Below are 27,500 nucleotides of genomic sequence, written 5' to 3' on the forward strand. Positions count from 1 at the left end.
GAAAACTTTAGCTTGTCTATAAATTGAACAACTTTCAGTCAAGTTGTGTATAACAAGTGATTTGGAGGAGGGCTGGGCAGTCTGTGAGGCAGAATAATTAGTGTAATCACAAAGAAAAGGTTGGAGAGCCTGTTCCAATCCCCTTAAAAACGATGCAGCCCTTTGATATTATGATATTATCTAACGACTTCTGTGCATAGAACAGCAGTACAACATTATCGCTCTTTGTCAAGTTAGTACGCTTACCGGATGCTTCCCAACAAGTTTGTGCTCAGCACATCTGATGAGGGCATGGTTAACTCATTGATCCTGTGGAATCTATGAGATGCAAACATGTTATGTGCTCTGTAGCGAAGGGAGAGCGTGGTCACCCCACCCGGACTCGAACCCGGGTCTACAGGGTGCCAAACATGCACTCTGACCGCAACGCCAAAGAGCCAGGCTCGATGGCATGGCAGTCAGAGCACATACTCATCTGTAGTGATCATCACATCGTCACAGCATCCACCTCAGTGTGAAAGGCGTGCCTTCTAATCGTCCATGTACTTGGGACATAAGGGGCCTTCCTGTTCAAGGCAGCCTGCTCTGCATCAACATACCAAACAAGGCTTGCAAGGCTAGCAAACAAGGCTAGCAAGCAAGGCTAACAAACAAGGCTAGCAAGCAAGGCTAACAAACAAGGCTAGCAAGGCTAGCAAACCAGGCTAGCAAGCAAGGATAGCAAACAAAACATGGTGCATAAAACATGGTGCAGTCCAAAGCAGTGTAAATCCTTGTCTACTCGATTTGCTCTTGGACAATGGATGCCCCCCAGCCTTGCCCTTGGTTAGTGTTCTGTGGTGCATTGTTCTTAGCTCTGCATTCATTGATAAGCACAAAGAAAGACACTTTGAAGGACATGCAATTGCTGGATGTATTTGGAGTTATGGTTAGGATTATGGTTACGGCACATCATGGTTCATGACCCACGATAACATTTACATGATGAGTACATTATTGACCACACATTAAAGGTGATTCTAAGGAAGACCATTTAAAGGAGGACTAGACTCTGTTTCTTTGCCGACTGAGTCTTCACCAAAGAAGCCAAACATGCTTAGCTTGCCATTTAGTACACATGGTGGACATCCATGACGCCTGTTCTTCACCTGGCATTTAATCTCTGTTGGAATCTTATTTGGTGCACACAAACACACACACACATACATACACACACACACAAACACACACACATACATATCCAAAACATAACATTTAATATTATTAATATATATTTATATGTCAGCATGCCTTTACCCCAATATTTCCACACACTCTTTCAGTATCAGGTGTGACGCCCCCTTTTGCAGCATTAACTGCAACTAAACGTTTGGGACAATACAATATTCTTATGCTGGAATGCAGTGTTTTCCTTTCTCTAAGCATAATGCTTCTCATTTAAAGTAACACTATGCAACAATTTGATACTTTTGGAGGTATGGTTTTATAGGCAACTAGTAAGCATATGGTCATGTGAAGGACAGATAAACACCTGTGTCCTTCCAGCTAGCCATCCAGGAAGTGCCCTATGTAGTTCTGTATACCGGGCTGGAATACCCTGCAGAAAAGCTTTCACAGCATGACATTGCCAGTTAGTGTGTTGGCAAGCTTCTATCAGTGTCAACTGGGCTGTTGGTGGTGTTTGCAAGGTTTTTGCATGCCTTTTACATAGTTAGCTTACTAGTTTTGGAACAGAACTCCGTATTGCTGCTTTAAGGTCCTGGAGTGGGGGGTAAGTAGTTGAGGTGGACACAGTCAGAGTGTGTGGGCAGAATGGCAAAATGGGAATTAGCCTAGCGCCTCTCCTAGCATTTTTGATGAAGTGTTTTGTACCGTTCTGGAATAGAGATTCCTGTTGAGCATGCCTTCAGTGCCTGAGGCTTATTAACCAAAAGCTTTAGTTTCTCTGCAGTTCCGCTGTGGAGGCTAATCTTACAAAAATGTCTGCACTTTCATCATGCACTTCTTGAATGCCTGAATATCCATGTGTCTAGTAATTAAGGGGCTACCCTCAGCAACACTTCATTCTGATTTGTGTTCCCTAAATCAGTTCAAAGTAGGATTACTCCGTAACTAAACCTAAAGTAATCATTTCAATAATGAACAGCGAAGAACTAAACACCTAACAGACATAAAAAGGTTACGCTGTGTGTATTTTGTGATTTCCAGCTTGAAACTTCTACACTGGTGGTGTCACTCTCCGTAATGCAGGAGACAGGTAGGACTGTCCACTTAATGCTTGACTTCCAGAAGAGTAGGGCCACACATGGCAGTGTCCTGTTTGCTCCTATCACTCAGTTCTGGTTGACGATTGACATTTTAAGGCAACCTCAGATTCAAACAAGGGCACAGCCCTCCCCCGCCCTCCTTTTCTCTCTCACTTACTCCCATACAATTAAGGCCACAAGTTATTAGAAAGGCACTGCCACTATCAGGGCCGGTGTGCATGATGTCTGGGCCAGAGACTAAATTATTTCAGTGGGCCCCCGCCCTTACCCCAATTAAAGTAAAAAATATGCCTGACAGCAGGCTTGGAATATTCAACACCAAGCCTTATTGTTACGTACACTTGATGCATTTAAAAAACGTATGAAATATTGAATAAAATCATATCACATTGGTAACCTTGCCTACTAACTCATGAGATAATAATCACCTCTAAACTTTAGCAAAGTTAGCAAATTTCAAAAAGTGATGACTTGTTGACAGTCACTTTTAAAATCTAAAGTAAGCGCTATGTAAAACATGATCCGCAGACAATGACACATGCAGGCTAAGCGAGCGAATGAAAAAGTAAAACTCATAATCAGCCCCTTTAGATCCCTTAAATCCAGATTGTCTGTCAGCTGGCTGTCTATCGAAAGCGGTGCCGGACCATCAATCTGTCTAGAGACACGGAAGAGCGAAAAAAGTTTATATTACTTTACCTAGCTACTTAGCTAGCTGGTACTCATAAATAGCCTACTGTATTGGCCAGCCGGCAAGTTAGCTAACATTAGCCTGTAGTTGGGCCAACATGATAAGGACCACACGTTGACTAACGTGACAAGTATACTGTAGCAACAACCTTGCTCTGTTGATGCCCCAGCGTCTGTTTTGTAAAAGGTGGTGTGGACAGATTAACAGACAGTAACCCCTAACTCCAAAACATTTTGCAATATAATCTGGGGACATGTTTAGGCTACATACCGCAGCACGAAGATATAAGAACTGAAAACATATACATCTCTCAAAATATTCCACCAATCATTGGCCTACCCTTTTCCGGGCAAATTATGTGAGTATGTGAGTTTGTGTGACATTTCCAAAGGTTCCAAAGTCACAGAATGTGTAAAACCTACTGCAATACTGGCAATGTGATAATGAATAAACAACCTGAAAAAAAATCTTTTTCCTTTTCTGAGGGTTGTGCCAGTCCACCCCTTCCACTTTCTCTCTTTCTGTGACACACACACACACACACACACACACACACACACACACACACACACACATTTCAAGCCAAACACATACATCTACACACAGATACATGCATGCGCACACACATTCAAAAACATGCACAAAGTCAGTCACACACACACATCTTCTTTGACAATATGCTGTTTCTCTCTATTGCACGCTTCACACACACACACACTTCAGATAGATAGATAGATAGATAGATGGATACTTTATTAATCCCGAAGGAAATTTAGGTCATCCAGTAGCTTATACACTTAACTTAACTCACAAACATACATACACAAATCACAGTAGAAAAACAATACACATAGGGAAAAACATGTTCACAGGGAGTGGGGTGTATACAGATATTATACAGATATTACAGTGTGCATTGATTGTGTCAGTGTTGATGTCCACAAGGAAAGTAGTGCAAAGAGTGCAGAGAGAGATAGTGTTCATGTGCTTGTGTGGATAGTGCAAAGATAGAGTACTTGTGCTTGTGTGTGTGAGGATAGTGCAAAGTGATATAAATAGTAAAGACTGTGCAATGGGCTAGTATAGCCAGTAAAAGAGTAAAAAGATAAAAAGATGGACAGTGGGATGGAAAAATTAAGAGCTGAGAAGAGGAGGGGAGACTGAGGAAGACTCATGCAGAGAAGTCCATCTCCCTCCCCCTCCCCTTCTGTGTGGCATTAAAAAGCTGGATGGCCCTGGGGACAAAGGACTTTCTCAGCCTGTCCGATGAGCATGACAGTGACAGGAGTCTGCCACTGAAAATGCTCCTCTGTCCGTTAATAGTACTGTGAAGTGGGTGGTGGTCATTGTCCAAGATGGTCAGCAGCCTACTCAATGTCCTTTTCTCCGCCACTGATGTTAGGCAGTCCAGTTCCATGCCAACAACAGCTCCTGCCCTTCTCACCAGCCTGTCTAGTCGCCCTGCATCCCTCTTCTTCATGCTGCCTCCCAGCACACCACAGCATAAAAAAGGACACTGGCAACAACAGACTGGTAAAACATGCGCAGGAGTTTGTTGCAGACATTGAAAGACCTCAGCCTCCTCAGGAAGTAGAGCCGGCTCACAACCTCATTCACACATTTGCCAGATAATTACTGGCAAAAAATAGACACACAGAATTGAAACATATGGAGGCTGTTCATCCTTACGTGCTCTTTCCACCAGGGTGAAACAAACATTTAGTCATGTTTCTGAAAGAAATATGATGGATGATCTGAAACTAATTAATTATGAATATACTGTCCATATTTTACACCGCAGGGCGCTCAGCATAGTCATCAAATAGCACATTAAAAAGCCTTAGAATAAGAGCGAGGCTGTGGGTTGTAAATATCCTTATGTAGATCTATGTATATGATAGTGCATGGGAAAGTAACAAGCTCTTCATTTCTTCTTGGATTATAGACACAAGAGTATCTATGGATGATCCAAGTGTGCTTCTAGGAGAAGGCCTGTAGGAGCTAAATGCACTTGTAAACAAACATGCAAATGGCAGGACAAGCAATCTCACATCTTCAGTTACTCTGTGCTTGTCATTGGCTACAAGCTCAAAGTAGAAAAGAACCAAACGTTCCACGTTGGTGGAATAAACTACCTAGCACTACCAGAGCAGGGGCGTCCCTCTCTACCTTTAAGAAGCTTTTGAAGACCCAACTCTTCAGTGAGCACTTCCCGTCCTTACTGGCACTTCGACTAGTGTGTAACTTGCAGTTACAGCAGTTACATTTCTGCACTTTTTATTTTTTTTATTTCATTTTGTTATATTTCTTATGTAAAGTAGTATTTATTGTTACACCAGGTTCTATTGCTCGTAGCTTGACTATTCTCTCCCTTGTACGTCGCTTTGGACAAAAGCGTCTGCTAAATGACTAAATGTAAATGTAGAACCAGAGGAGAATGAGTAGATCCAGCACTTGTGTTGCTCTCACTATATTAGTGCAACTCAGCCTCTCAATTGGTTGCTTTTTTCCCTGAGCTACATTTTAAACAAGGCACGTTTCGGAGATCTCATTTACACTCAAACACTAGCATGACTCCCCCCTCCGCATGCAATATAAGTCATTTCCACGTCGCACTCGGGCCCCTTGCACGGGCACGCTTCCTTTCACAAACCCCAGTGGATAACGCTATTTCCAATTCATTAGAGCCTGCTTTGTCATACAGGGGGCTGCAAATTAAAGCGAGCGCTACCTTGACTCCCCCCCCCCGCTCTCTCTCTCTCCTCGGCTCCTCCGGCTAGGGACTTGGGGTCAGACGTGACTCCTTCTGCCTGCTCCTAATACAGGCTGGCTCGCACAAGCTCCCCTGCTTCTCCTCCTGTTGAGGGACTGGATGAGAGCTACTGTTTAACCTCCTCCCCAGCAGACCCCGCGCCACACAATCACACATGCAGGAGCAGACAAATAACAGCAGGGACCGCGTGGGAGATGTTCTCTACTCATAACAAAAAATACAGCTTACCATAAGCACCGTGATGGACAGCGAACGCTGAGAATAAGACAAGATAAGCCATTTTTAACTTTTCCATGAACTAAATGCTTTATCATACAATAAACAGTTACATTGTAATAATACAATTACTACAGAGTAATGAACTCATTAAACACTCAAATAGGATTGTGTAACAACACATTGTTAGTTTGCACTTACACATTAGTGCACAATATCATAGGCTGTTATATATAAGCAGCGTAATATTAAATATAAGTTACACATTATATTTAATGGCATGGTAACAACTTCACAAGGGCACTTTCATAAAAAACTGTGACTGCTCAGTTTAGTCTCAATGGACTAGAGATAATGATTATTCTGTGTCTTTATTGTAATGTATTCAGCCACCACACCGATAAGGAAGAGAAACCAAGAAACCAAGAAACAAAGCCTAACACATAGCATTTGCACTTGCTTTCTCCACCTCTATTTCAAATCCTATCAGGGAATCTGCAAAATGTCCCCCCTTTTCTTTCTCTCTCTCTCACAAACAATAACCTGATCAACAGTGACACCAGTGAAATGTTTCACACAAACCCTTCCCTTTTCCTAGAGACTTTAGCCAAGTACACTCTCCATTCTATTAGATATGTACATTTGGCAAACAGGAACAAACTACTTTCCATGACACAATCAGTCCAGTCAGATTCTTTAAACGTTTTTAACTAAAAGCTCTCTCCCGGAGTTCTCCACAGAGAAAAAAAAGCATAAAAAATGTAATATTTAACATAGTGGCAGTCCAGATTCAGTTCCAGGTTTAAAGGATTAGGTGTCAATCAGGGTGCACAAGTGCCATTAGAGTCCCCATTCCTGCGGTGTGGTGAAGTTAGCGTCTCCATTCCTGCGGTGTGGTGAAGTTGGTGGATTATTGCTCCTCCACACCTCTTCAGTGCAGGCCTCCCCGTCACTAATGGAGCCTCTCAGAGACCTTGACTAGGTCAAAGAGCCCTGCAGCCATTTCAATCCCTCACATTAACTGCCCCCCGAGATCTACTTGTATGACTTTTACCTGCAAATATTGCATACCAATTAGTATCTCATACCACATAAAAATGATCATATTCTGAGGATTTTGCCATTGTTCTGTAAAATGTGACTCGAACTATTCTGCGTTGGATATATTGTGTGGAGTGCGCTATGTTTCAACACTAATTTCATTTGGTTCACCATGAGGAGTTGCAGAGGGGCTGTGGGTGACATAATAGTATAACAAGGGCAATCGTTTACCCCCCCCCCCCCCCCTCCTCATTAAAATGAGAACAGAGACGAATATAACCCAATGACTGGCGTCTCATCATCTCAGCTTGTGCTTTGGTCTGATTAGCCTTCTCTACTGAGGGATGTCAGAAATAGACAAATGAGGGACAGAAAAAAAGGCTTATTATCAACACGGGTAATGTGTACTTTCATATGAGGAATATGCAACTGTTTTTCATTAAAACAATTTCTTTAAGATTGACATTAAACAACACATGTTTACATTGTCAGAGTTTCATTATTGCATAAAGTGTGCTTTTATTGCCCTAACAGATACAGAGTGCCATTATAATTACATTTGTTGTAATACTGCATCGCTGTGCTGAGTTGGTAAACCACTACCAGGAAAAGACACTGTCTGCTCACACACAGAGCACACACACATCTAACAACCCCATTCATTATTTAGAACAGATAACCACGTCGCTGTCTGTGAAATCCTTCCACAAAGTCCTTATTATCTTAGACAGGCCCATTCCTTTGCGAGACAGCGCCTTGTTTTTGCTTTATTTACCCGTGACACAGCACATCGTCGGCTGTCTTGTCGACACCCTGGCAAATCGTGTTCCTTGGCATTTTCTCCTCAGCACCGCAGCCTTCATTGCCAGTCACTGTCCTGTCACGTCACGTCGCGCCAGCCCAGGAATGTCCGACTGAAAGTGATGAGAGGTCCTGGGTGATGCTATCTTTGTGGGCTTTTTTGACTATCCCTGCACTGTTTAGAGGCCTATACGGCATTCAGCCATAACGCTCCTCCACAGTGGCGGGTGATGCTTATGTTTCTAAAGCAGCTTGTCGAGGCTAACCAGAGCTCTGGAGTCTTATTAGAAACCCAATTCCTGTTCAATTTAGGGCCTGAACTCTCGCAAGTCTTCCTAACCAGGCCCTGTTAGTGGTATTTGTTGTTGAAATTGAGCTGCAAAGGCAGGCCGCAGGAGTATGTGTGTGTGTGTGTGTGTGTGTGTGTGTGTTTGTGTGTGTGTGTGTTTGTGTGTGTGTGTTATTGAGAACTTTGAGATGCATGTCAGGCTTGAAAGAGACTTGGCGTAAATCTCTGTTAATAAAGTTCTGAGAGAATGAGTGTGGACCTGAAGCAAAACAAAGGCATACACTGGGTTGCTTAACGAGAGAGAGAGAAGGAGAGAGAAGGAGAGAGAGAGAGAGAGAGAGAGAGAGAGAGAGCAGGAACAGCAGAGAGATGAAAGCGGAGAGAGGGACACAGAAAGTTATAACAGTAAAGCTTTTATTTGAAAAATAAAGCTTTTGATAATGTTGAGATTCTGTAATGTGTCAGTCTCAAAGGTAATAAGATCTCTTCTTCACAATCACAATCATATTAGATAAAGATGCAGAGCAGCTTTTGGCGAACTATCAGCGATTCAGATTCAGATTCAAAGATTTACAACACAACAACTGTAATAACACTATGTAGTCTATTTATGGTTCATGTCCTGCATTACTGAAGGTCTGAAAATAAAGCTCTTTCTTTCTTTTGTTATTTTTTTGTTCATGGTTTTCGTTTTTTAGTTTTCTCTCTGGCTTTCTTTCTTTATGTCTACTTGTCTCTGATAATGATTAATTCAGAAATTATCTTTTGATAGGACTGGTGGTTGAAGAAAGACAGACCAAAGCTACTGTCTTATGTCAGATGAGTTAGGCTTACAGCTGAAGCATATGTCTCTATTACAGTCCACAGACGCATGATAAAACACGTCCAAAAGCACCAGGAGGGCTAGAATAAAAGGAGAGGAGAGAGAGAGAACATGAGCTTTCATTTTCACAGAAAGCCTTGATTCATTTGGTATTCAACTCCACCCTCATTTTTTTTGTATCTTTATTTATAAGAGCAAGGGAAAAAAAAGAAAGAAAAACAAGTTTATCAAAGAGATTTCCATTAATGACTCCTCAGGGTTGAGTAATGTATTTCCTCAACACCCACCACCTTAACTATTCCACATTACCTACAGGGTTGGAGACGCTTTAATATTAACATTTATATATGTATTTAACATTAATAAATGCAAACAAAAAAACAATAAATATGACTGGGGTTAATGCATTGCAGTTAAGAAAACACCAGTATTTTGCATTCCATTTATTAACTAAGGCTAACGCTGTTCATCTGCAAAGGTTTAGTTATGGGTCACCTAATTCTAGATATTTTTTTTCACAACTAATTCATTATTGTGAACAAACTCTAGATGTACAGACACATTTGTTTAACTTCACACATGTAATCCATATACTGGCTAAAGACAAGTTCACAAGTTAGACCAACAAGTATAGTGTAACACACATCTACAGCCACACACACACACACACACACACACTGCAGTGCCCAAACTGTGTAGGTTTCTGTCTCTGCTGACTCCTGAGGGACAGGAGAATGGGCCTGGCATGGCGGAGGTTCAATGAATCAATCAGGGTCTCTCCCCGCGCATTCATATCCAAGGATTAGTCTATCAGACCCAGCCATCGATCCTCTCGATGGGTATCACCTACTCGCCCATCGACCTGGGAAATCTTGACCGACGCAGCGGGGTTTTAACAAAGCTCACCAAACAAAACAAACACCCCCGGCAAACACAAAGTTGCGACCGGCATCTTCCAAGCACAAGTTGTATTGATAGGCATTGAAGCCCCGCTGTGAAGGAGCGCATTGCTGAAAAGGCATTAAGGGGTTCGCTACAATACCACTTCTATTTATATTCAACATGTAAAGGTGAAAGCTAACAGTGAAACTGAAGGAACAAATATGTAAAAGGACTGACCATAACCAATACTGGATCCCTGACAAGATTTAGGAAATGTATCAGGTCTCACTTATCTCACCGCCTGTAACTCTTCCACAGCAACAGTCCATGGAACACGAACACCACAGAGGGGATATGCTAGGCATCGTGATCCCTATCGGAGACACTAAAAAGTACAAACACCGTTCTTGAGGGACATGCTCAGAGTTTCACTGTATACATCTGATTGTGTTTCCCTTTTTTCATCACAAGGCTCTCAAAGGATGTAATGTACTATGAGAGAGTAAGGCTAAAATCAAATAAATCTATAACCCCCAAAGCGATGTGTGTTGACGCAACAAAGACTCCTCATAATGTGAATGAATGTCTTAAATAAAAGGAAAGATATTTCTAGAAGACTGGTGACTAAATCAATGTTTACAAGGAGATTACTGGTGTTTTACCCTGACAACCAATCATTATTATAATAATTATTTGAACTCTCTGTCATAACTATACCATTGTCTTGCCAATTCAATATATTTCAATTGTAAATTACCATCATTCATGAAGACAGTACATATTTAATGATCTAAAAATTAAATCTTGGCATTATCAATTAATGTCAGAACCACCCTAAAAATAGCATTTGCTTTAATAGCCACACTCAGATCCTTGTTATATCCTTGCCACACAGGATGTCAATGATCTGACATGGAAACCTTCCGTCTCCTGCTGAGAACTAACACAGTTGGCACATGGGTGTTCAGTTACTATTATTACTACATTTTAACTCTAGATGTAAGGGAAGTGTTGTGACTATGTGAAGGAGTGTAGCGGAATCCAAGATTTAAAAAAAAAATGTGGCCTAAACTGCCATCACTCTAAACTCTCACTCATCAGCTAATGGCAAAGGCCTTTTGTGTACTGTTTAAAGATTTCTTCTCATAAATCTATGGCATCATGGGAAGCCCAAACTGTCATTGTTGCTGTAGCACTGTGTTCTATCAATAACGCCGCAGGTGAACAACAGGTATTTGTCATAGCATGGAGACAGGTGTTGTTCTCTGAAGTTAAGTAGCATGATTTATGGCAAATCAAGAGTGCCCAACAGAGTAGACTGCATCACTGGTGTGTCACACTATCTTCACTTTACACCAGAAGTGAATTTGTTTTTAATTATTCCAAGAGAAGTCAATGACTATATATAATTTCCAATACATATTATTGAAAAATAACAAGTATGACAACAGCTGAAGTTGAAATTTACCCTTGTATCCTGTCTCAGCACTCCAAGAGAATACCTGCAATTACTGAATACCCACAGTCAGGTTGGTGGAACAAGGAGAGCTTAATTAGGCTGGTATCTCCCCATCGCCAACCACCAATCACACAAGGGCATCAGCAGATGTGTCTCAACACTGGCTTTGTGATGTTAATACAGATTAATCCAGATTAATTAAACTTGAAGACGCAAACGATCGGGTGCCTATGCCTGCTGCGATGAGATTTGATTTGCACTAATGAGCTAAGACACTAATCATGAAGGGCAGTAAGTGGTGGAGGAGGTACAAGAGATCGGGACACAATGTTTATCATTTTTTTTACATAACCCCGTCGCCTTTAATATTGCTGAGGTATTCATGTGAAGAGGCCTTACTTGAAGAGTTCTTGGTTTTCTACGAAGCCATTAACGTATACCCAATTGTTTGTTTTACTAAAGGGTAGGGAAATACTGCACACGGTATGGAACTCTAAAATCTTCAGATTTACCTGATTAAGAACTTTACATCTTCCTGTGTGTAACACCATTATGCAATGTGGAGTGAGTGAAATGAATTAAATATCCTGTCTTTGCATCATGTGATGTGATTATGATCAACGTTTGGTGCAACTGAGTGCTGCACACACTGTACAGTCGGTGGCGTGGTGAAAGGCACTGGCAAAAGGGAGAGGTAACTCCTACATGAAAATTACTTCATTAGCATTTTGGAAATGAAAAGACATTAGTGATGTATGCGTAGGGCCTGGAAAAAAAAAGCAGGAAAGAAGAAGAAAAGAAAAAAGCACATCCATCACTCAGTGGACACCATCTGCCCGGCATACAGAACAGCTACGAGTCTGGCGACCAAGGCACCGACACCACAACACCACACCAGACTACAGCGCGAGAGATACCCAACTTGACGCCTCAGCAACCAGGTACTTGCAAGGGCTGTGAAACTGCCTACTTCAACTCATCCATTAAATGACTGTCCCCCCCTGGAGGCCACCACAGCAAACAGGTGTGATTAATATGATTAGTGGAATTCAGGGTTCGATGTGCCCGAGGACGTCTCAGCCCTCCGGCACTGCAATCGCATTTTATGAAACCCCCTCCCCCCTCCCCTCAGCACCCCCATGTGGATTGTCCTGCAGGTGTGCTTCATAATAAGCGGATGCGCTAAGCTGTATGCAAGTCGTACTGCTTGTATTGCTTTTTTTTCTTGTACTCAGACTATTCAGCTCGGCTGTTACGGGGGAGAATGTCTTGGCTCAATTACAACCTTTCGGGACGAGGGGCGTCGGTGGAGAGCTGGTTCGGCATGGCAAACGAGGAGCATTACGATTCACAGTGAAGAATGAGATGCAGTTTAAATCATGTACTTTCACATAAATATCAGTCAGCACAGTCAAGTGTGAATGTCTTCCAGAATTGGTGTGAAGTTGCAGAATAATTTGTTTGATGACTTGCCTTTGCTAATTGCTTGGGGCGAGTAGTATGAATTATTTTGTGTAACGCTGTAATACTGGTATATTTATGTCCTTCAGTGCCTAAAAAAACCCCAGCACCTATTCAAACACATAAGCACAGTGTGAATGTCTCTCATTTGCAAGTCTGACTCAAAATGGACTGACAAAGTATAACATTTACCAAAAGTTTGTTAGATGCTTCTTGTCAGTCCTCACTCCATGTGTCAGAAAGCACACTTGATATTAAACCTTTACAAACATTACAGAACAAAAAACATACCAACAATGTTTTGCTTTCTTTATTATTTATTTATACATTTTTGAGTCATATTTCAAATATATTTTTCCTCTAAAATATTTTGTTACATGACAGAGCATATACAACACCCAGCACTACGAGCTTTTCTTTGTCATGTTGTGCCGGCGCATCCAAGGAGAATCGAACCAAAGTCAAAGGAAAACAGGAACTCTGTAAGTATCGCTCACAACAGCATGAGGTGGAGAGTAGAGAACCTCCCTAGCTTGACCAAACAGAGTGAATAAAACAGTCATGGTTTAGCCTTGGCGGTGATGGTGGTATGTGCTTGTGGATGTCTCTGTGAGAGGAGAAAAAACTGACCGGAGAAATGTACCTGTAGTCTTTTTCGTGGCACATAAGCAGACCATCGACTGTACATATGCTGTATGTGGGTGTGCATGGCTGTGTGGATCTTATGTTTAAGTGCGTCTATGCATGTGTGCCTAAGAGTGATTAAATCTAAACGTCTAGAAATATGATAAGTGGGAAGCAGTTTCTGAGAGTTTAAATGGCAGGCCAAGTGGTATGCTCATGGGGCTTGTCAGTATGGTTACTTCACTGGTGGATCCATTCCCCCAGTGTATGACCTTTCATGACCTTTCTTCTCAACTAGAGTCCTCTTGTCTTTCATACCAATATGATGGATCCTCTCTAAAAACAACAGAGTTGGAGGCATATCAAAAACTGAGAGATGAAACCTGGGGTACACATGAGAGCTCTGCTTACTTGATTGTCCGAGCCCCCCCCCCCCCCTTCCCCTAAGAGCAAGGTGATGCAACAAGAAAGCAGAGCTATTGTGGACTAAAGGGGACAGAACACAGCCAAGCGTTTAAAGCACTTTTTTTTTCTTTTCTGGTTCACTACTCGAACAATGACTCACATGTATTATCTGCTAGAATGTAGACCAATCAGGAGGCGTACGAGTGGTCTGTTATGGTTAGCGGCGCAGGGCATGACAGTCTAACCAGCGGCTTCAAATGGGTGCTATTAGTGGACTACAGGGCTGCGGGGCTCAATGGAATGAGCTCCATATATGAGATAAACCCACCATAGACCGTGGTTACGACGGAGAGTGACTGGCTTTAATGTTTAATGGTGGGAGCTCAACATTAAGGAAAGCAATGTGATTTCAAAGACATGCTAGTTATTACACTGGAGTAGGTGACAACCAATAACATTAATGATAACAAGAATCGAATATTTAACTGCTGCTTTGCCCAGCTTGCCATAGCATGTCTGTTTACACCTAGATTTCACAATGGCCTCATAGTGTTGTGTGACAAACCCGAATGACCCAGATGACCTAACCACACACCTCAACCACTGAAAACTGCTCAGCTCAATCTGCCTCCTGAATCCCTTTTAGATAAATTCTTTGTGGCAAGTTTGAAGAAAATACTGCCAAACAATCAGACTTTCAGTCTGTTACATGATCCCATATCGCACACATACTGATCATGTTAGGCCCTCAAGAAAGCCAGAACTTTGATTTGTCATCACATTAAATATAAATATGTGTTTAATCTCCACTATTCTGTCAGTTAAAGGAAAAAGATTGGATAATGAGAGACATTAGAGAATTCTGCAATTGCAGTCTCTTACGATTGAGGGGCATATCGGGACATTTACACACGTAAGGATACCAGGCAATTCATAGCCAACATGGCAGCTATTGTAACATCCTATGCCCTTGTAATATAAGGCAACATAAAAACGCTGCAACAATAGGGCAGAAGCCTCCAGGGTCAACTACGGGTCAGTCTGCCGTGCCGGGGAGTAATTCTCTCCCACTGATGAACACGCCACAGTCCTCCACTCTTCAGTGTATTTAATAACCATTTGCGCGCAACGAGTTGCAATTTATCTTAAGCACATTTGCCTGAAAGCCGCGGTGCAATTGACTTTCATTTGCACTGCCGGGCACAATGAAACACATTCCGCGGAGAGACTGTGGTGCCGCCCAGAGATACTGACCCACGTGTGTGTGTGTGTGTGTCTCTCTCTATTTCATGTGAGATGGCCTCAGGCAGACCAGAAGAGATATCACCACGAGTGAACTACCAGAAGGTGCCGTCGCCCTCTCCTGCCCGCTCGTTGCCCGCTCGTGCTCTTCTCTCAGTCTGTGGGGGTGTGGGACGTGTCCATTATGCACATTATTCAAATGTGTTGCACTGGTGGAAAATGCGATGAAGCAGAAGCACAACGCAAAGAGGCTGTTTGTCCTTGTGGTGGGGGTGTACATAGCCAGCTAGCTTACATTCTGCCAACGGTCCTCCAAACCTCACCCCTAGCTGCTAACCTCCATATACCTAATTTAGAACCATCTCATTCATGAAGCTGCTATCACACTGGCGTACTTAGCTAAGGTATAAATAATGCAATAAATAGAAGTAGCGGATCAGTCCATCACATCTTGGATCCTGACCTGGATTCCCCTCAAGATAGTTCATTCTAAAAAAAAAAAAAAAAAAGTGTCATGTTTTTTTATACGATGAACTGACAATCGTGTTAAGTGCATCAGCATAAGAAATGGGTGTTCAAGGTGGCATGCTAAAGTCAATGGGTTGACCGAAGACAATGGAGAGAAAAAATAAACTGCTGTGTTGAGATCAAGAAACAAAATGATAACATCAGTTGCCACCACCATAATGCCATCGTAACACCATGACTTTGCATCCATGATCACAACGTTGTAATGGGACACCTCCCAACCATATTTACAGTAAATCGCAATAATACATTACATCCATGGTTACATGTGTGACAGCACAGAGCAGCACAGAGCCATGTGGAAGAGTTAGTGACTAACATAATACACAGGATGAGAGGATACTACACATCTAAAGGCTGATAGGACAGACTCGGATTCCCATGGTGCATCTGGAGTGTCTGGCAAAGCAGAGGTTTGACTCTGGCTTGACTTGAGAGGGTTGATGTTGATGATGTTGAATAGCTGCTTGCTGATTTCATTAGCAAGGACAAGACCAAGTGCTGTGTATGGGATGATTCGTGCTGAGACAACAAAGGAAAATACATACTCACTTGACTTTGGGTTATACAATACACTCTTATATGTCCAATTCTGCAATAAAAGTTTTCTTTTTTTCTAGGGGGATTCTCTTAAAGAGGCACACATGGTTTCTTCCATTGTGATTGACATTGTCTTATTGTGCTCCTAAAAAAATGCCAGCACTCCACATCTCCCATGAAAACCACTGCTCTTTTATATACATCAAACTGCAGTAGAACACACAACAATCAAACACAGACTTTCTTTTAAGGAGGACCAAGGACTGTACCTTGATGCACTGTGAGGTTGGAAAGATATGTGAGTGAACGATAGCCATCTATAGCTCGTGTGAGAGAACAGTAGCCATTACGGCACTTTAGAATATGGTGACCTGACTTTGACTTCGATGTTATGGATTGTTGTGATGGGTTTGGCGCTATGAGTAATATGAGCAATACATATGTGCCTATGAGTACGTAGTTTGAAATTATTGTCACAATATTGATAAACTGATACACTCTATTTAGTCATACCAAACATCAGTCAAAATTAATCTGCGATGGTCTAAACAGTGAAAGCTTGCTATCTTGTGTGGTTCAACCCTAAAGTACACCGTCTGTCTCAAGGTCTGTTATCACAATCTGGGCAGTGTGAAATCCTGCATGACATTCATCATCGGGAACACGTGAAATCAATTTTTCTCACTTATTTTAGAAAACAAACAAAAGACAGGGTCAAACAGACCAACATGTATATATATATATACAGTATATGGCCCCCATATATGTATTGCACATGACCTCCTTCAATTCTCAATACACACAGTCCCCCATCCTTTGGCAAAGAAAGGGTTTGAACTCAGTAGATCCTCTGACGCACAGGGGTCAATCCATCCTGGATCAGGAGGAAAAGTGATATTCAAACTTTGTGTATCCAATCCCCTGTAAGTAAGAGTGATTGACACCCCTAGTCGACATCCCAGTCTGGGGTCTGTTCAACAATCGGTTTCATGTGGTAGTCGATGACCATCCTGGTTACGCAATACGTCCGGGAGGAATGGAGAGATTTTCCTGCCTTTTTTCTTTTTTCTCCACCTTCATAACTCTGTCTGCCTGTAATCCCCCAAAACCAACAATGCTGGATCACGACTCATAAAGAAAGCAGACGGACAAAAGGTGCCCAGTGGCGCAAGATAAATCAGACAACAGAACACCACACAGGGAAAAAACAATAAAAGGATATAAAGTTGTGCTTTTTCAGTTTCACTTTGATGCAGTCTGCAAAGTTATAAATGTCCATAGATTGTTGTTGTTGATTTTTTTTTTGTTTGTTTGTTTTTTTTCCGTTTTTTTTTTTTTTACCTGTTTTGATGTTTCTTTGTGATATATCTTATACAGATAAATGTACTGCAACGGTAAATTCCCTTCAGGTTTACCTCCCTTTCACCACATTGATTCCCTCCACATTGGTTCCCACCACATTGGTTGGATGTCTACCAACTTCTTGAGTGGCTCTCTCCCCCCCCCCAGTGGGAGAATGGCCAGGGGAGATGAGGTAAGGGTCCCCCACCTTCAGTCACACAACACCCACCCACCCACTCCAACATTGGGGCCCATCATCATCTTTGGTTGAGGGTTCGACACATTGGGGTGTCTGAGACGGACAGGGGCGACGCGTAGATGGGGGGGGGGGGGGGGGGTCCAGAGGAGGGGGGGTAGAGGCGGGTAAAGGGGGGGCTATAGTCTGTGAGGCTATAGTAAAAAAGCGATATATGACAATGACTTAAGTGAAGCTATGTAAGGTATGAGAGTACGTGACAATTACACACAAGAACAAAGGGGGTTGCCAAAAGCAGGGGGAGTCTATGCAGCCAAATATGCGAGCACAGTCACACAGTCCTACGTATGAGTTGAAGAAGTGCACCCGTATTACTGCACGAATGAAGAGGTCCCAGTGTTGGTGACAGAGAAATGGGAGGAGAGATGGGGTCTGCACGCAGTGCCAGCTACGTCAGGGACACGTTAGCAGACGGAGAGTGGTTGTGACGAGGCAGGGAAAGGAAGAAAATATGAGGAAACGAAGGAAGAGGAAGAGGAAGGAAGGGAGGAAGAGAGGGAGAGCATGGGGCAGTGTCTGTCTCCACCGAAGGGGAAGGGGGGTAGAGGGCGTTTGTGTGGATGTATGTCGTCATCGTCTTCTTCTTCTTCTTCTTGACCTTCATCGTCATCATCATCATCATCTGGAGAACGATAGCAGGCAGGACCAGGCGGCAAAGGTTGCCAAAGTCGCCAGGGGGCCTGGACGAGTGGCAGGTGCGTTTCCCAAGAGAACAGCTGTGACATACGCACACACACACACACACATACACACACACACACACACACACACACACACATACACGCACATACACACACAAGGGAAAAATAGAATCAGAAAAAAAAGTTCATTATTTGTCTCTCAGACAATTTCTTATCACCATTTTCATTTCACCATCATGTTTTAAGGGGAAACACTTTAAACTACATAGACATAACCAGAATGTTTGCAACTCCCAAGTGGTTTCAGTACTCCGACAGTGAAGACAAAACCCTGTGAGTCAGTTATGTCTTATTAGTTTTACCTATGCTCCAGGACAGCTTCCTGGCGGTGTAATCCACACATAAATAAACGGGCCAAAATAAATTGCTTTGTGTGACCCCATGGGAGGGGGGGGGGGGGGGGGGGGGGGGTGTTCCTCGAGCAAATACTCAGCAGGGGACGGACTGCTCCCGAAAACGACACAAAAAAGAAAAAGAATAAAGTCCAAATGGGGTGAAGGGAGGAGGTGCGTGGGAGGTGCTGACTGAAGCCGCTCGCGTCGTGTGAACTCTGTGATGGGCCTCGCCGCAGCGTGGAGATCTGATACAGTCAACAAGGAGGTTTCCATTGATGTCATCATCAGACGACTGTAAGGTGTGATTTCTAGTTCAGCCTGGGGCTAATATCAAAGGCGCTAACTAAGACAAAGTGACAACATGGGGGGATGAATCAGTTGGAGAAAAGGGCAATTATAATGGATTATGTTTCAGCTCACTGTGATAAGTGAATTGTTGGTCTATTAGTCATGGCGTTTTTGAGGAGAACAAGAAGTTCATTTCAGGGGTTTGTATGGATGGATATTTAACACACATACACACACATACACACACACACACACTGTACACATACTGTAGCATACAAATGTAATATGCTAGCAAATTTTAATAAGTAAAGCAGGTAGCCTTTTTAGAAGAATCAATATGAATTTATGCAATGCTCCAGCCAGCAGAAGATCAATGTGTACACAATAAACCTTTCATTCTTCCTTTCTATAAGACAAGCATCCGCTCAAGGATGTCTCTTTTCAAGGACATCTCAGGGTAATGAGACATTTTGGAATGGGCATGAGAAAGTAGATCAAGTTCAGCAGTGTGTGAGTGTGACTGTGTGCGTGTGACTGTGTGTGTGTGTGTGTGTGTGTGTGTGTGTGTGTGTGTGTGTGTGTGTGTGTGTGTTTGTTGTCTGGATGTACAACCCAAACACTTGAGAACTTTCCATATTAGGACACATCTGTCAGCAGCTGTGCAGCTTGCAGAAATGTGTTCTCCCCCTCCCACTCCACTTCACAACAAGTCCCCTATCCCTCATCAAACATACGTCCTCTACCCCTAAAATCCCCTTCACACATACACGCACACACACACACGTGTACACGCACACACACACACACACACACACACACACACACACACAGACGCACACACATAGACGCACACACAAACACACACACACACACACACACACACATAGACGCACACACACACACACACTCTCTCACACACACAGACACACACACAGACACACACACACACACACACACACACACACACACTCACACACACACACACACACACACACAGACACAGACACACACAGACACACACACACACACACACACACACACACACACACACACACACACACACACACACACACACAGTCACTTCAAGTCTGTTCTCAGTCTTGTGATGATTAAGGACCTCAGAAAAAAAAAAAACTTCCCAGGCAATCATCACTCATTCAGGCACTGCCAAAACAGTAGTACCATAGAGAAGAAATGAGAGGAGAAGAGAAAAGAGAAGAGAAGGGGAGAAACTAAAAAGAAGTGGGTGAAGAAGTGTGGTGAAGGACAGCAGAGAGACAGAGGAGTACAAAAGAAAGAGGAGCAGGTGAAGAGAGACAGAGAGGAAGAGGAAGAAGGAATGGAACAGAGAAGACAGGAGGAAGATGAAGACATGTGATAGGAGGTGAGTAGAGGAGGAGAGGACAGGAGAGCAGTGCAAAACAGATCAGTGTCAGAGGAGACGTAAAGAAGAGAGAGAGGAGGAGAGGAGGAGAGGAGAGAGAGGAGGAGAGGACAGTGGAGCAGTGCAAAACAGATCAGTGTCAGAGGAGACGTAAAGAAGAGAGAGAGGAGGAGACGTAAAGAAGAGAGAGAGGAGGAGAGGAGGAGAGGAGGAGAGTGGAGCAGTGCAATGAGGAGAGGAGGAGGAGGAGGAGAGGAGGAGAGGACAGTGGAGCAGTGCAAGGAGGAGGAGAGGAGAGGAGACATAAAGAGGAGAGGAGAGAAAGGAGGAGAGGAGGAGAGGAGGAGAGAACAGTGGAGCAGTGCAAAACAGATCAGTGTCAGAGGAGACGTGAAGAGAGGAGAGAGAGGAGGGGAGGAGGAGAGAACAGTGGAGCAGTGCAAAACAGATCAGTGTCAGAGGAGACATAAAGAAGAGAGGAGAGAGAGGAGGGGAGGAGAGGAGAGAGGAGAGAGGAGGAGAGGACAGGATAGGAGAAAGGAAATAGAAAGAAAGGGAGAACAGGAAAGGTGGGGAGGGTAAGTGAGGGAGAAAAGACAGTAGAGGACGGGGTAAGGCAGAGAAAAGAGTGCGAAAGAGGACAGGGAGGAAAAGGGAGGAGGGCAGGTGATCCATCTGGTGCAGCTGGTCGCCCTCCGCAGCCACTGCCTCAGAGAGCGGATGAAGAAGATCCCCACGGGAGCAAAACCTCTCTCTCTCTCTCTCCCTTCCCTCTCTTTTATTCATCCCCTCTCTCCCTCCTTTCCCCTCTCTTTTTTATTCATCCTCTCTCTCCCTCCCTTCCCCTCTCTTTTTTATTCATCCTCTCTCTCTCTCCCTTTCCCTCTCTTTCTTTCATTCGCACACGGGCACACAAACTCACACACAGGAGACGAGTGTTCTTTGAACATTACAAGGAGGGTAGATATAAATGATTCACACTTCATAATGATTGATCCCTGCTGTTAACCCCCCCACCTCCCCAACTCTCTCGCTCTCTCTCTTTCTTTCTCTTTCTCTTTCTCTTTCTCTCTCTCTCCCTCTCCCTCTTTCTCTTACACACACACACACACTTTCAGCTATGTTTTAATAATAGCACTGTAAATTTTATAGCAGTGAAATAACTAAATGCCTTTGTGTGACACAGGTTGAAATGAGTCCCAGAATGAGACTTCTGTTCTGCCTCTATCACATAAAGTATTTCATTGCAGTCAGTGGTGTAAGCAACTTTCAATATTTACAGCGAAAGATCTCAAGGTCCCAAACAACACAGATGGAGTCTTCTGAGAGCCTAACAGTAAGCAGTGAGGAGCAGCGCTGATGCCTCACACACCCAGTGGTGCATTGCCGCTAGCATTGGCATGTTCACCAGCCTCTGTGCTTGCAACCACTGCATTGCTGCATGAACCTGTGTGTGTGTGTGTGTGTGTGTGTGTGTGTGTGTGTGTGTGTTTGTGTGTGTATGTGTGTGTGCACTTTTGCAAATGTGCATGTGCTCCACTAGGACTGTGTAATGCATTTATGTGTGTGTGTTTGTCTGTGTACGTACACACACACACACAGTGCCACATACGGAACCGGCAGATGCCAATTTCACCTGCAATCTCAGGCAATAATTACCCATCTGCGTCATCTGCCTGCCTCCCGACGGCAAGCGCACACAAGCACACAGCGCTTCCTGTTTACTGGAGCATCAATAATTTAGCGTCAACTTAAGGATCCCCTCCACCGCCACCGCCACCGCCCACCCTCCCTCTCTCCCTCCCTTCCTCCCTCCAGCGCTCCAGTTTTGTTTTGCTGCCGAGCTGTTTGGGAGGTAAAGGGCTCGCTGTAAATATTTGATGAGGCCCGGCTATGGATGTTTGGCCATTTTTGCTGGAATTCTTTGTAAGGTGCGCGAGAAACAAATTAATGGGGAACGCAGAGGAGGGAGAGGAGAGGAGAACAGGGGAAGGGAGGAGACGAGAGGGAGGGAGGGGCCTTAAATGTGAGGGTAACCCCCGGGCGCTCATTATGGTTCAGACCTGCAGGTCAATTTGTTTGCATCTAGCTGCTCCAACAAGAAAGTAAGAGCAGTGTGTGTGTTTTTTTTTTCCTCTTTTTCAGTTTTTTAGCGCTGCACTCTGCACTAATTATATTTTTGTTGTGGACTGTGGCTCTCGCTGCTGTGTAATTCTGCAGGGTGGGGGCTAACCAACAGCGTTCTAACAAATGAACTAAGCAAGCAGCAGGGGGGGGGGGGGGGGGGGGGGAGTCATTTTTGTCATGAGTGAGCAGAATGAAACCACTACTAACTCAGGAGGAAGGGGCTCGCCCCTGAACTTCATGCAGACGCCGTAGACGTGGAACCCCATACACATCTGAGAGCTAACCTCGTTTCTCCACATTGTAACGGTCTCATGGATAAATCAGAGGCAGACGACTTGGGTAGAGAATAGGCGTATTGGAAGAGGCCATGGTGATGACCGTGTCTTTGGTAGGCTAATTTGTCAGAGTCTGCCCATGTTTTGGAAGGCTGGCAAAGGTTAAAGTTCATACGGTCTTGTGTGTTTTATGTGTGTCAGACATGGACACTCTGGGGCCCCTGGGAAGGTGAAGAGGTGGGGTGGCACCCTGGGAGGGGTGAAGCCCTCTGCGAAAAAAACCTGCTGAGGGGTGTGAAGTACAGTGTGTGTGTGTGTGTGTGAGAGACAGGGAGAGAGGGAGAGAGAGAGAGAGAGAGAGAGAGAGAGAGAGAGAGAGAGAGAGAGAGAGAGATAGAGAGAAAGAGAGAGAGTGGAGAGAGAGAAAGAGAGAGTGGAGAGAGAGAAAGAGAGAGAGTGGAGAGAGAGAGAGAGAGTGGAGAGAGCGAAAGAGAGAGAGAGAGAAATAGATAGAGAGAGAGAGAGAGAGAGAGAGAGAAATAGATAGAGAGAGAGAGTGGAGAGATAAATATAGAGAGAGAGAGAGTGTAGCCAGGCTTTCTGTAGGAGGGGGCAGAGAGCTGAGGGCTGTTGCTATGATATGAGCATGAAACATGAGTCTGAGCGCAGACAGCCAGCGCCTGGCTCTTTGATGATGCTGCCTGAGTGGATTGTTAGTCACACAAACAAGCAGGTTTGAGGCCAGAGGAGCGTTTACTCTCCACCTTCACTGAGTGAGCAGAGGAGCGTTTACACTCCACCTTCACTGAGTGAGCAGAGTGAGCGCTCTTGGGGAATGAGCGCGCAGGAGTTTACTCACTCGGAAAAGACTAGTCAAAACTAACAGGAGAGGTTTATAAGCAGGAGTAAAAAATGATCTCTATTCAGCTGGATCCATCGGGGCTCAAATTCCCCACTTCAATGGGCAACAATCGTTAATTGCCAGACAATTTATCTGTAGTCAGACATTTATTCTACAGGCTCCATTGTATAATAGCAGCATCATTTATGGGAGAGCATAGAGCAGTGATTGTTGTAAGCCCACAAAAGACTGGAGAGTTATTTCCAGTGGTAGACAAAAGCAGAGGGTATTTATTCAGAGAGGAGCATATTCATGGCATTGCTGTGAAGAGCGGCATACAGTACGAGGGCTCGGGGGCTGGTTGGCTGCCCCTCTGCTGCGGGAGGTTGGCACCAGGCCCTTTCCTGTCCCCGTGCCCGCAGCGCGGTGCCTGGGAGGAGGACCCTTCCCCCACGGTGCCATAGGAGCCTCCCAGTGGGCACGGAGGGATCAGCATGTGCCAACCATGTGCCAGTGGGCACGGAGGGATCAGCATGTGCCAACCGCGTGCCAAGCCTCACGCCAGACAGCCATGCCTGTAGCTCGTGATCCAGCTGCCTCCACAGCATCCAGACGGGCTTATACACACAGATACACACACTCACACTCACTCACTCACTCACTCACTCACTCACTCACTCACTCACTCACTCACTCACTCACTCACTCACTCACACACTCACACACTCACACACACACACACACACACACACACACACACACACACACACACACACACACACTCACACTCACACACACACTCACACATACACACACACACACACACACACACACACACACACAAACACACACACACACTCACACATACACAGATACATACACACACACAAACACTTCCCTTCTCTCACTCTGCTCCGATTCCCTGTGTCACTCTCTCTCTCCCTCTGTCTCCCCTTCCTCTCTCATACATACTGTAGATGCTCATTTGTATTGCAAAGCAGATGGTAAAACAGGAATAACAAACACAGCACAACATAAACAGTTAGCTGACAGAAGTGTGCATATGTACCTCATTTTAAAAATCACGGTTAAATCTGCCTTTCTGATAGCTATCTAATGATACATAGGATGGGCTTTTTCCTCACCATCTGTTTCTGGTTCATATATCAGATATTAGTATTTGGATTTCACATACACAATTTAGATATAGAATGAATTCAAATATGAACAGCATATCTCTCATATTATATGTGCATTCCTTCTGCATCTACACTCAGCATCCTAAACAGTCCCGGCACTTCATAGGTATTTATGCTATAGTTATAAAATAAATACATTTATCACAGCTAAAACAAATCAGCTACTAAGTATCCAAGATCTGTGAGAAAAGACAAACCTGCAGGATGGCTTTGCAGGACGAATTTGATTGAGTTTTTTTCAATACTTCTTTTTCAAATACTTATACCATATGTTTTGCTCAAACATAAGTATGTGTACAAAATGAGATCGTCTAACAAACTTGACTGGCCGAGTGAATGCATCTCAAGGGACAGCTCCTGGCATTGTATCAGCTTAAAATGGAATATATTTTTTGAGCCATGTTTGATTCTTCAAATTCTTCAGAAAATCTAACAAAAATCAATGGGCAATAACCTAGTCCACTCCTGTAGGCCTGGTTTAATGTATTTGCTTGGGCATTCCACATCAGCAATTGTAATTCATATTTGCCTATACAGCCTCAAACAGGTGCTTCTATTAATATGTTAAAGAAATATTCCTTTACAGAAAGGTTCAAAGGGAAGCTGATGTCAGAGCCTTTTCTCCTAGTCTCTTAGTTTTCCAGGGGGGGGGGCACAGCTTCTCCCTTATTAAAATTCACTGCATTACATATTTGGGATGCTAATGTATTCTGCCTATAGAGCTTTAGCCAGGTGTTGGTATTCATAATATGGAATTTTTCTCTCCCACACAATATTGATCATAAAGCAGAGTATAGAAGCTGGTGCAGCCTCGCTGTTTACAATAACTTCTCCTGTTTTGTGCGACGTTTCAGATCCCTCACCTGGATGCAAAACGGGTTTTATATTTCGAAAAAAGAAAGTAGTGAAATGATACAACTGTGGTGGGTTGATATTGGAAGTTCTTCAGGAAAGAAGTTCATAGTAAAAGACATCAGCACACTGTTTGCTATTTGTCATGTCATTCTACTACACCGTTTTTTGTTTGTTTGGTTGGTTGTTGTTGTTTTTTTGCGAGGGGTAAACAAAACTATAATCTATACCCACTGTTCCTCTTTGTATTGTGCAGCATTCTTCTGCAGGGCTATAATGTTCAAAATGGCCATCATGTTCGTAATGTTGTTCAGAATGAGAAATGGTCTTAATAGAGTTGTGTTGGCTATACTTTCATTCTTTCAGCACAGCTCTCTCTCTCTCTCTCTCTCTCTCTCTCTCTCTCTCTCTCTCTACTGTATTCGATCTCTTTATCTCTGTTGTGTACTCTGTGCAATAGCTCTGACAGTACAACTACACACCTGTATCAGAGATGAACAGTATTGGTGTGCTAGAGTTCAGACCCATTGTGGATGGTGGTATACACATATAGTGGGGTGAAATAATGAGGTTATAAAAGATCTGTAGGAATAAATAGTTAGACTCTGGGTTAAAGAGATTATGCAGCGTGAGGACTCACCTGTGTTGGACCCGGTGTTATCCTGTTTGCATTTCCCCTTGGTGACGGACACGTCGTCAATGGCGATGTCCCCTTCGTAACCATCCCCTCTAATGCCCTCAAACACCACCTGCGAACAGAGAGGACAACCACTGTTACACAGAACGTCTTTACTGGATACTTTCACTATGTCCGAGGTCTGAAAGTCACCCACCCTTGTGCTAGTGTCACTACTACGACATCTCCCACGCAGAGAGATACCATCAATGTAAAATCCGATTACAGAAACACTCTTTAGTGGATTACTGGATGATTGAACTCAGATAGCAACGTGTTCATTAGCCATTTGACGCAGCAATGAATAATGACAAACTGGTGTAAGACAGCATACAGGTGGAATATACACAGTTGGGAAGGCTGCTACCCAAGATGGTGCTAGGCCTCCCACTGAGACTTCCCCCTAGTTCACCCTGAAGAAGTCTCCAGATCACAAAAGGGGAAATAAAACAGGGACTGCCAAGAGAGGTTCAGAAGGTGTTTCTATATAAGAAATATATATGAGCATGTGAGTGTCTGTATGTGTGTGTGTTTGTGTATTTCTCTCTTTCTCTGTGTTTTTGTGTGTATTTGTGTGTGTGTGTGTGTGTGTATTTCTCTCTATCTCTCTGTGTGTGTGTGTGTGTGTGTGTGTGTGTGTGTGTGTGTGTGTGTGTGTGTGTATTTCTCTCTATCTGTGTGTGTGTGTGTGTGTGTGTGTATTTCTCTCTCTCTCTCTCTGTGTGTGTGTGTGTGTGCTTTCCTCTCTTTCTCTCTCTCTGTGTGTATGTGTTTTTTAATCCGGTCACGAGCAGGTTAGATCCCCTGCGCTGTGAAAGACCCGCCCACTCTGACTGTCAGGTTAATTTGTCTGTGGCGGGTGGCGCCACTCGCTCTCCCCAGGCACAGAGCTCATCAGACAGCGGCCATATTCAATCCTCACCGAAGCAGGCGCTACAAACAATCACCTGCCGCGGACGTGCGTACTGCTGCGCACCTAATGAATCAAGGCGGAGGGCAACTCATCTCACAACACGGGGAAACACTGACAAGACATTGTGCTTGTCGCTTGCATTCCCATGTATAAAGGAGTGCGCTTTATTGTTGTTTGTTTTCAGTGAATTCTGGAAAGTTTGGATTGGCTAAGTGGTTTTGGGAATTCTTCGATGAGCTGGCTTTCAAGTGGATGCTGTCAGTAGACAAT

General features: G+C 43.8%; 1 protein-coding gene across 4 annotated transcripts in view; it reads right to left on the reverse strand.

Annotated features, from left to right (window-relative positions):
• Positions 1 to 27,500, reverse strand: part of LOC105894926 (MAM domain-containing glycosylphosphatidylinositol anchor protein 1) — a 225,005-nt gene that overhangs the window by 1,081 nt on the left and 196,424 nt on the right. For 3 of the 4 annotated variants that reach the window (XM_031579814.2, XM_031579811.2, XM_031579813.1), the window contains 2 exons: positions 26,282 to 26,390; positions 17,737 to 18,355 (listed from right to left, as the gene is read on the reverse strand). In XM_031579814.2, the coding sequence (XP_031435674.1) occupies positions 18,258 to 18,355; positions 26,282 to 26,390 (207 nt within the window). In that variant the 3' untranslated portion in view covers positions 17,737 to 18,257. Of the gene's footprint in view, positions 1 to 17,736; positions 18,356 to 26,281; positions 26,391 to 27,500 lie in introns of those variants that run through there. The other variant, XM_031579812.2, reaches the window with a different exon arrangement.

This window comes from Clupea harengus, chromosome 14, assembly GCF_900700415.2.
Source record: "Clupea harengus chromosome 14, Ch_v2.0.2, whole genome shotgun sequence".
NCBI classification, from domain to species: domain Eukaryota; kingdom Metazoa; phylum Chordata; class Actinopteri; order Clupeiformes; family Clupeidae; genus Clupea; species Clupea harengus.